This window comes from Oncorhynchus tshawytscha, linkage group LG14, assembly GCF_018296145.1.
Source record: "Oncorhynchus tshawytscha isolate Ot180627B linkage group LG14, Otsh_v2.0, whole genome shotgun sequence".
Taxonomy (NCBI): Eukaryota; Metazoa; Chordata; class Actinopteri; order Salmoniformes; family Salmonidae; genus Oncorhynchus; species Oncorhynchus tshawytscha.
The window spans coordinates 8,160,893-8,171,485 of NC_056442.1; the positions used below are offsets into that span (position 1 = coordinate 8,160,893).

A 10,593-nucleotide genomic window follows, 5' to 3' on the forward strand; every position below is an offset into this window, starting at 1 on the left:
TGCTACTCTCTGTTAGTATCTATGCATAGACACTTTTATAACCCTACCTGCATGTACACAATTACCTCACTTACCTCGACACCGGTGCCCCCGCACATTGGCACATTGACTCTGTACCTGTACCCCCTGTATTTATTGTTATTTACTGCTGCTCTTGAATTATTTGTTTTTCTTATCTCTTACTTTTAGTGGGGTATTTTCTTAAAACTGCATTGTTGGTTAATGACTTTTAAGTTATCTTTTCACTGTAAGGTCTACACCTGTTTTATTCGGCGCATGTGACAAATAAAATGTGATTTGATTAGATGTAGTCAATTATTTTACCGCATTCAACAGCAGTTCCTAGCAAAGAGATAGTAACGTTCACCCTGGAGGGCACTCGCATGCTGGGCTTGGTGCAATACACACACCAGGGATTATTATTCTTCATGAAATGCGCAAATTAATCATTAGATGAGGTTATCACCAACCCCGGATTTGGAAACGAGTTGTCTCCAATACCTTGGCAACGCGTTATGTCGTCTAGTCTACTTTTTTTTAAACAACAGAAGCGGACCTAAAGCAAGGATTCAGTCTAATCAGTAACATGACATGAGGAACGTCGTTTGGAATCCATAACCTTGTTGGCTTTAGAATGGGAATATTATTGGTCAAAAAAAGACAGAACAGATCAACAGCTTTTAGTGTGAACATTTTAACGCTTTCTAGTCCTCTATGTGGCTAGATTTTTTTTCAGCATTCCCTCAGACGATGGATTTTTTCCATTGCAGCTCAGTAGAGGGTGTGAGATCTTTCTAAGAGCACCCGGCTAGAACGAGCACAGTCTCTGTGTAACCTCTTTGTGATTAAATTCCACCAAAGGAAAGCACTGGAAACAAAAGCAAGGAAGACACCGAAAGGTGTGAGGAATGCGTTTTTTTTTTGCAGTGGCAGTGTTATCAGCACTACATCTCCAGCGTCGGGTGTGAATTCAGCACCGAGGGGGAAAGAACAGCACCCACTGCTACCGCAGCACGACGAGAAAATCACGGATTTATAAACATTTGCAAGGTCAGTCAATACCGATCGAAAGCCCCAAAATGTGTCGACTGCTATTGAGGTTTGTTGTTTTCAATTATTTTCATACCAGCAAAAGGATGCAGTCGATCTGAGGCATTCTATATGGTCATTTTAAAGCTGGACGCCTGGACATAACGGGCTAGAAGAGCATGGATATTATAAAGGACTGTCGTCATTTCTTTTAGACCCGTCGGGTCTATCTTTTTGAGGATAAACTGGACTAAAAACATTGACTCAACAGCTCGTTTTCATGTCTTGAAATCGGGGATGAATTGTTTGTATTGAAAATGCTGCTTTGGATTGTCTTGCTGAAGGCGGCTCTTTGTGTTGCTATTGGAAATGTTACAAGGGACATTTGTAAGGAGCAGATATGCTCCTGCAATGAGATTGAAGGCGATTTGCACATTGACTGCGAAAAAAGGAGCTTTACTAATTTGCACCATTTGACTGGTCCCAGTTCTCAGTTTTATCACTTGCTATTGCATGGGAATTCTTTATCCAGGCTTTTTCCCAATGAGTTTGCTAACTTTTACAATGCCGTAAGCTTGCATTTGGAAAACAACGGTTTGCATGACATTGTCCCTGGTGCTTTTCTGGGACTGCAGCTCGTGAAAAGGCTACACATAAATAATAACAAGATACGGTCATTTAGGAAGAGCACCTTTCTTGGTTTAGATGACTTGGAATATCTTCAGGCTGATTTTAATCTATTGAGAGACATTGACCCGGCCGTGTTCAGGGACTTGAATAAACTTGAAGTGTTAATTCTAAATGATAACCTCATCAGTGCACTACCTATAAATGTGTTTCAACACGTTCCCATCACCCATCTCGACCTGCGAGGGAACCGAATCAAAACGGTGCCTTATGAGGGAGTTCTCGAACAAATACCGGGCATTGCGGAGGTTTTATTGGAGGATAACCCCTGGGACTGCAACTGTGACCTGGTTTCCCTGAAGGAATGGCTGGAGAATATACCGCAGAACGCGCTTATCGGCCGGGTGATCTGCGAGGCTCCAACGCCACTGCAAGGGAACGACTTGAACGAGACATCGGAGATGGATCTGTGTCCTTCAATAAAAAGTGGTGCTGACGAGAGTTTAGTTGCACCTCCTACCCAAGAGGAGACCTCTGTACCTGGGCCCGTTCCAACGCCTTATAAAGCTAGTGGTGATCCTGGGTCCCCAACTCCAGGGAATGGGAAAAAGGGACGCTCTAAATCGCACTGGCAGTTGAAAACGAAGCCCACATCTATGACAGGTGTGAATGGGGAGAGAGAGCAGCTGCAGATTGTGCAGAACGCATCATGCCCTGTGCCATGCAGCTGCAAGCTCATTGGATCCCGGCAGGGGTTAGGGGTTAACTGCGAGGGCAAGAAGATAGAGAGCTTGGCTAACCTAAAACCCAAACCCCTCACTGCGCACGAATTAAACATGAGAGATAACAACATCCATGCTATAAAAAAGAACCATCTCAATGGCTATTCAAGTCTGAATCTCCTTGATTTGGGTGGAAACAACATCAAATTGATAGACAACAGCACTTTTCAAAACCTCACCGAATTAAGATGGTTGTACATGGATAAGAATTACCTGGATACGCTCATTGCGGAAATGTTCATTGGACTTCAAAATCTGGAATATCTAAGTTTGGAATATAATGATATACAGCTGATACTGGCAGGCACATTCAGCCCTCTGCCTAATCTGCGAGTGCTTTTCCTCAACAATAACTTGCTGAAAGCGCTACCTGTGGATGCTTTCCTTGGAGTGTCTTTATCAAAGATTAGCTTGCATAATAATTATTTCACATATCTCCCTGTCGCAGGGGTCTTAGATCAACTCAATTCGATCATACAAATTGATTTGCATGGGAACCCTTGGGATTGCTCGTGTAATATTGTCCCTTTCAAACAGTGGACGGAGAAACTGGGGGCAGATGTGATCGTTAGTGATCTCAAGTGTGAGTCCCCAGAGGAGTTCTGGAAAAGGGATTTCCGTCACGTCCGAAATGATCTGATGTGTCCCAAGCTGTATGACAAAATCTACCCCACCTCTCTCTCCAAAAACAGCACTTTCACCGCAGACACGGGTACGCGCTCAAACTCCTATGTGGAGCCGAACAGGGTATCCATCTCTGTACTAGTCCCTGGGCTACTACTGGTATTTGTCACGTCTGCGTTCACTGTTGTAGGGATGCTTGTCTTCATCTTGCGGAATCGCAAGAGATCAAAGCGGAGGGATGGTAATTCCTCTGCGTCAGAGATAAATTCCTTGCAGACAGTGTGCGACTCGTCTTATTGGCATAGCGGGCCTTACCATGCAGACGGGGGCGCGCAAAGAGGGTTTGACTGTAGCGCCCATTTCTCTCCAACAAATGATGCGTAAAACGACCACTGACATTAAAACCTGGAATACAAACAGACAGACAAATATACTGCGTTCTGTTGACACAATGGCAATTGAAGAACAATAAACAAATGCTATGTTTCTAAGCTTCTTCACTAGCTTTTTGTCGGAGATAGACCATTTTTTGTTTGCTCCAGTTGACTGTGGTGCCAATGAGTCTGCTACAGAACCAACTGTAATATATGTATAGACCCCCTCCCCGGCCCCCATCCCAGTACAGCTATTTGCCGCAATCAGACTGACTATCTGAGAGAGAAGATTCGGGAAATGGTGCACGAGCGCATGAATGTAATGTAAATAACTGACTGTATCATATCTGCATGATTTCGCATGGTTTCAACACACACTGGGGAACCATACCATAATTAACGAAGAAGCCAACCCGACCCTTCTTTCATGTTATCAATATGAATATATACAGTATATATATACATATAAAACCATATATGAATATATACAAAGTGCCATTTCTCTATTTTTTTGTGAACTGCGTTACAGGATTTTGTATTTGTTGTTTTAAAACTGTTAAAAAACGGGAAAAGAACACATTTGGATGAAGAAGAAGATAAACGCTGTCCACGCATGTTCTTTTTTGTTTGTTTTATCAGTTGATTGTCGATAAAGATCGGGGTTATTTATAATTGGTGCAAACCTTATCATATCTGCACATTCATCTCTTTATGAATGTATAATGTGTTATTTTATGGTGTGCCAATTGTTGAATTTCAGATATTCGGGATGCAGATGAGCATGACCAATTAACGTCACTCAGATGGTTATGCTGCAAGGTTAATGTAGCTAAAAACAGTTCGTGGTTTTGTGTGTTAATGCCTATAGCCTGCTTTGGGGGAGAGGAGAAGGCTTTACCGAATTATATGGGGGTTTTCTAACTGCATATTTTTTCAAAATTCAAATGTTTTCAATGGAAGTAATGGTATGTGCAGTTCGATCTATGTACAGAGCGCAGGTAGACTAGAATGCTTTTTTATGTAAAGAGTATTCCTCCACAAAGCGTAGGCTATGATTCACCTCCATTTATGTGAGCTTTTGTAAAGCCATCTACTGTGTCCAAATAATAGAAATGGACTTACATTTTTTAAACTAACGTGCTTAAAATAGATTGGGCAATGGTCATTTTGCATACAGTAAAACAAAAATAAAACACACGTTTTAGCATTCGACAGTATTCGTCTGAAGCCATAGGGAAGACGAGGCAGGATCACCGCATTACTCTAGACGAGGAAACTCACGATGTCGCTGTTGGTGCATCTTCTCCATTGGAGGGAGGGCTGAGGTATAGGAGTTTTGCAAAAGGGCGTTTGGAATGGGAATCTTTATCTTGAGATGTTAATTAAATCGTCTATGAATGGGCAATGATGCATTAAGAAACATATATATTATTCAATATTAAAAGTGTTCTGCAGTCGGTCTGTTGCCCAATGCTATGACATTTTACTGAGCAACTATAATGATATCAAGATGATGATTACAGTGTACAATAATGGTTAGCATTAAAGGTGATATTCTGATAATCCATTCAAATGGATCAATGTCACTGATTCTGCAGTATCACGGTACAGATCGTAGGATTGTGAAATGTTTTTTCTTTGTTTTATATATTATATATATATATATATATATATATATATATATATATATATATATATATATGAATACTGTGTCAATTCAAGCTCTGAATTCGTTTTGTTCATACTGTTTTTTATTTTTCATTAGGATCAGGTCCATCAATGTACCCACTGTATTTAATTATCTTATAAATAAGCATATGTGCAAGAGACCCCACTGCTACAATCAGTTTTGGAATAGTCTTGTCAATAAGGAATGACAAGTCAGACTGTCCTGCAGAAGGTCAAAGTGCTCAGAACCATTTCAATATCAAACATGTCTCAACCCTGTCTGTTTCATCATTTATCTTAATACAGCAACAAGCATTTTTCCCAGGCCTTTTTAACACTGTGGACTGAGATACTATATGGTTAAATGTGTGACTGTATTAGCAGAACAATGTTCATTGTCGAGTGCCTGGGCTGTGTGTGTGTGTGTGTGTGTGTGTATACATTTAAATAATTAGAATTATTGATTAAATGTGTGTGCGAGTGCACTAGTGTCTGTCTACATGTGTGTGTATGTCTGTATGCCCCCCCCACACACACACACACACACCCACCACCACTAAATGTAACCAATCACATAGGCTGACCTTGGGGAGTATTATCTTAGCAGATCTTTGGCAACAACAGTGCTGTCCATCACTTCAGACTCCAGTTTGTTGGTGTATTGCTTCAAAGGGTAATTATCCATCTCTACTGTGGAACATTTTACCATGGCTCATGAATTATTGGTCTTCTCTCAACGCTGTGTCCCAGAGTTACATTTATATGCTTTACTACATTTGACCTGCTTCTATTTTGTTAAATAAAATGTGGTTGAGGTTGAGTGAAATCTATTGGTTTCTAAGACATTTCATTCTTACCTGTGTTGAACTGAACCACAATATAATTTGATATGTGTGTGCTAAATGTGCTTGTTTTGTTTCAATAATAACCATGTGGTCTGTGCTGTCCATGGTTCTGAAAAGGATTGCTGTGCTATTGCATTAGCAGAAAAATGCTAATGCAGCCAATTTATATCAGCACCATGGACAGCACATGTCTCTGCCAATGAGATAGCAGTCATTTTGGGTGTTCAATGTACTCCATGGTTTCATGTCTGAGGTAACGCAATGCTGTCAACAATTATGCCTGTGTTTGGGTACATTCAAAATACCGAATATTATGTTGCTTCTGATGGCAGGAGTATGGTGCTTGCAACATCAGAGTTCAAGTTTGACCCCAACACGGGCTTCCTCCTCTTATCCTCATATGCAGTATTACATGATGTTTGACCAAAGCATTCACTGCTCTCAGTTTTTATCAAATGTGAGCCTTTGTTTTACAGTACAGCAATGCAAAGGTGCTGATCCTTTGTTCATTTGCGAAGAAGATACTGGCTGGTTATTTCAAGGTGAAATACACACAACCTGAATCCCTTGGAAAAGTCATTTTGATTTTTGATATCAACCACTGTCCAGTTATGTGCTGCAGTTTACAGATCAAAGCCTAACCTTACTGTGGATCTGCTCTCTGCAGCGATTTTTATTTTAGCTGTGAACCCCAGGTGTGCTCTGTACAGTTCTGACCAGAGCTTAACTTACTCTTGTTTTGTTCTCTGCAACCCCAGCAGGCTACACACACTTAACTGATCATCTCCCTGAGAAGCTGGCAGCTTGTTGCAACCCTCGCAGCACGGCACCCATCAGCAGCACACCTCGGGAGTTTACTTTCCCGATTACTCCCAATGCCGGTGTAAATACCACAGCTGTTTTTGATCAGTATGACTGATCAGACCACCAAGTGCTGCCTGTGACCTAACCTCTTCAATTCTCAGCCTCCACGTATTGATTCGATCTAGTGACTCGATCATTGACTTTGTTTTGAGCCGCACGCTGCACTATTGTTTCTATCCTTCAATGGCAGAGGCTTTCGAAGCTTCCGTCATTTCTACCTGAAATGACCGATATAATATGTCTTGCCTTTGTCTGTAACAATAACACAACTGATATGATGTTGCATAGATACTGAAATAAGACATTTGGACTAAGATAGGGCTCATCGTTCGCTGGCATGAAGGTTTTTCTAGACTTGATGTATTTTGATCAGCAATAACTTTTGCCAAATTGGTGCAGTAACTTTTGCCAAGTTGGTGCAGTAAGGGTTATGTAGCAGCCTGGAAGGAAATGTAGACCAATGTAGGTTGGATATGAGAGACCTACTGCCCCCACCCCTCCAACATGCCTCGTTTTAATTCGCTGAAGCTTTCTTAGTTATTGGTTCTGGCCCAAGGGAAACCTACCTCCATTGCTTTTTACAATTATTGGGCTTTTCAAAGTGCTAATTGTAACTGGGCCAAGGTTAACATGTCTCAGTGATGGAACACACACAAATAGAAAAAGGGTATTACAATTTCATCTCAGATGGTAAAATGGTTTTCTGTAATTCTGTAATGTAACAAGTAATACCACATAAAAAAGGCAATTAGGTTGAAGGAAGAAAAATATTACTTTTACTATGCTTGGATTTAGTTTTTGTTCACAGTTTTTCATGGATTCCAGGGCTTCTGGTAATCTCACGGCAAGCTTTCCTTTCTGCACCTTCTTTTGTACATGACACCCTTGGCCTGTATTCACAAAGCAGCTCACAGTAGGAGTGCTAATCTAGAGTCAGGTATCCTCTTTCCATGTCATGTAAATCATTCCTAGATCAGCATTCCTACTCTGAGACACATTAAGAGTATGGGTTGAGATCAGATCTGAGGACAGCCCCAAGACTTCTCCAGGCAGATGGGAAAGCAAACTATGACACACTAAGGAATATATGGGCACAGAGAGCTGAAGGGTTTCCTGTCTCAGTTGTTTCATTGATTGTTTTCCATCGCCTATCTCAGTGTTGAATATAGGCTGTTGTTAGAGCAGTCTGGTCATTGATGGCCAATGAATCGATACATTGTTCAAAGAGGACATATCGATCGCACCACCCACTCAACGTGCACTCATGGGAGTGGCAAGCAGTGAGAGAAGTACACCTGATCCCTCAATGCTACCCAAGCTGAGTTTGTGTATTGTAAATGTCATAGAAATTGTTTACTCTGACATAGTAGTTGACAATGATGTTCTTTTGAGGCGTCTGCAGGGAGATGGGCCTGTCTTAGCCATCTCTTATATTCCCCTCTCCTATTTAAAGACACCATGCTTTCTCTCTATTCTGAAGCAAACCTTTACCATGTATTCAGTCGGTGGCCTTCACTCGCTCGAGGGTGTTAACTGTCAGATCAACGCGATGCGGCAGGTCTCTCTCTTTTCTTCAGTTGTCAGTGAATGTCATGATGTTTTCAGTGTTGCTCAATGGACCTCCCAACATCTCAAGTACACATATTTCTGTGGCTTTCAGTCCCTATTGAGGGGAGTATGTCAGTTGGTTGACTAGCAAACCACATGTTCATCTAGGTCTTGGATTGGATTCAATTAAAAAGGATCTTTCAATTTACAAAAGACACCCCTTCTATAACTCCGAAAACGTATCGAGATTATTGTTGGAATGTTATGGAATGTTATGTCCTCGGAATGCTGAGAGAAGTAGACAAACAAACGTTAGAGAAATGTGATCCCTAACCTTCGGTAGCCGAGACATCATGGGAGCCAAAATACATTTTAGCAGAATGATAGCAGGGTCAACAGATGCTGTGAGTGTTCTGCTTTGGGCTCATCCCAAGAACAATGGATTTTTATTCTCAACCATACACGGTGTGAGGGATGAACGACAGCAGGGTTACACGCAGATTAGTAGGTTTTACTGTCCCATGCTATTAAATGTGCAGCCAAATGCCTTTTTTTTGTGCGATAGATTTGTGAAATAGACCTAATGTAGGGAATACGAAGATAAAAATGTAAACATTTCAAAGATGCAATTTACTCAGGATCAGGATGTTGGCTAATAACTGTATAGAGGCTAGTCGTGTGTGTTCACCGTAAGATACATAGTCATATCTTTAGTAGGTAGAGGTCAACAGTGGAATCTAAATCCAAAGGCAAAGACAGCAGCACCACAAATGGATGCACAATTGCCGTGCTTCTACACCTGCATTGCTTGCTGTTTGGGGTTTTAGGCTGGGTTTCTGAACAGCACTTTGAGATATCAGCTGATGTACGAAGGGCTATATAAATACATTTGATTTTATTTGATCACTGTTTGAGGAGCATATAAAAAGTGATTGTAAAAGCTCTCATGAATTCCAACTGAACTGCAGCGGAATGAACATCCCTGAACATTATTGCAGATTGCAAAGTGTGTCTTACTATTTCATGGTGTATTCATTCGGTGCTTAATGAATTTCCAACAGTTCACTTACTGTAGCTGGATTTGGTCTTACATGTCATTGAATGTGAACACAATAGCATGTTGTCAACTATCAAACAATCGTCTGGGTGAGTCAGTTAGTGTGTGCTAGTCTTTTCACCCTCAATGTTACTGCAGTGCCTGTGAGGTGCTTGATAATTGCCTAAACATCACTCCCATTGCCTGGTCAATTTCCTCTGATCGCTTTCCCTGCCGTGTTTAAGGTTCATGGCTAAGGGCAAGAAGTATAGATTTTTACATAGATTTGGGGAATTTGATGTGACATTGGAGTCAATACGACCTGGTCATTTGAAAAAATGTTGGAATGGCTTGGATTTGCAGAACCACCCATGGAGCTAGAAGCCTCCATGCTTACATTATATTCACAGTTGAAGTCTGAAGTTTACATACACCTTAGCCAAATACATTTAAACTTAGTTTTTCACAATTCCTAACATTTAATCCCAGTAAACATTCCCTGTTTTAGGTCAGTTAGGATAACCACTTTATTTTAAGAATGTGAAATGTCAGAATAATAGTAGAGAGAATGACTGATTTCAGCTTTTATTTCTTTCATCACATTCCCAGTGGGTCAGAAGTTTACTCAATTAGTATTTGGTAGCATTGCCTTTAAATCGTTTAAATTGGGTCAAACGTTTCGGTTAGCCTTCCATAACCTTCCCACAGTAAGTTGGGTGAATTTTGGCCCATTCCCCCTGACAGAGCTGGTGTTACTGAGTCAGATTTGTAGGCCTCATTGCTCACACACGCTTTTTCAGTTCTGCCCGCACATTTTCAATGGGATTGAGGTCAGGGCTTTGTGATGGCCACTCCAATACCTTGACTTTGTTGTCCTTAAGCCATTTTGCCACAACTTTGGAAGTATGCTTGGGGTCATTGTCCATTTAGAAGACCCATTTGCGACCAAGCTTTAACTTCCTGACTGATGTCTTGAGATGTTGCTTCAATATATCCACATAATTTTCCTTCCTCATGATGCCATCTATTTTGTGAAGTGCACCAGTCCCTCCTGCAGCAAAGCACCACCACAACATGATGCTGCCACCCCAATGCTTCATGGTTGGGATGGCTTGCAAGCCTCCCCCATTTTCCTCCGATCATAACAATGGTCATTATGGCCAAACACTTTTATATTTGTTTCATCAGACCAGAGG

General features: G+C 41.2%; 1 protein-coding gene across 1 annotated transcript; it reads left to right on the plus strand.

The window, feature by feature from the left end:
• The first annotated feature begins 384 nt into the window (after positions 1-384).
• On the plus strand, positions 385-5,925 carry LOC112266472 (SLIT and NTRK-like protein 1). The gene has a single exon (XM_024443960.2). The coding sequence runs from the start codon at positions 1,347-1,349 to the stop codon at positions 3,444-3,446; it is 2,100 nt and encodes a 699-aa protein (XP_024299728.2). The 5' UTR covers positions 385-1,346; the 3' UTR covers positions 3,447-5,925.
• The last annotated feature ends 4,668 nt before the right edge of the window (positions 5,926-10,593 follow it).

Coding starts and splice junctions, on each gene's coding strand:
- LOC112266472 (XM_024443960.2), top strand. CDS start 1,347: ATGCTGCTTTGGATTGTCTTGCTGAAGGCGGCTCTTTGTGTTGCTATT.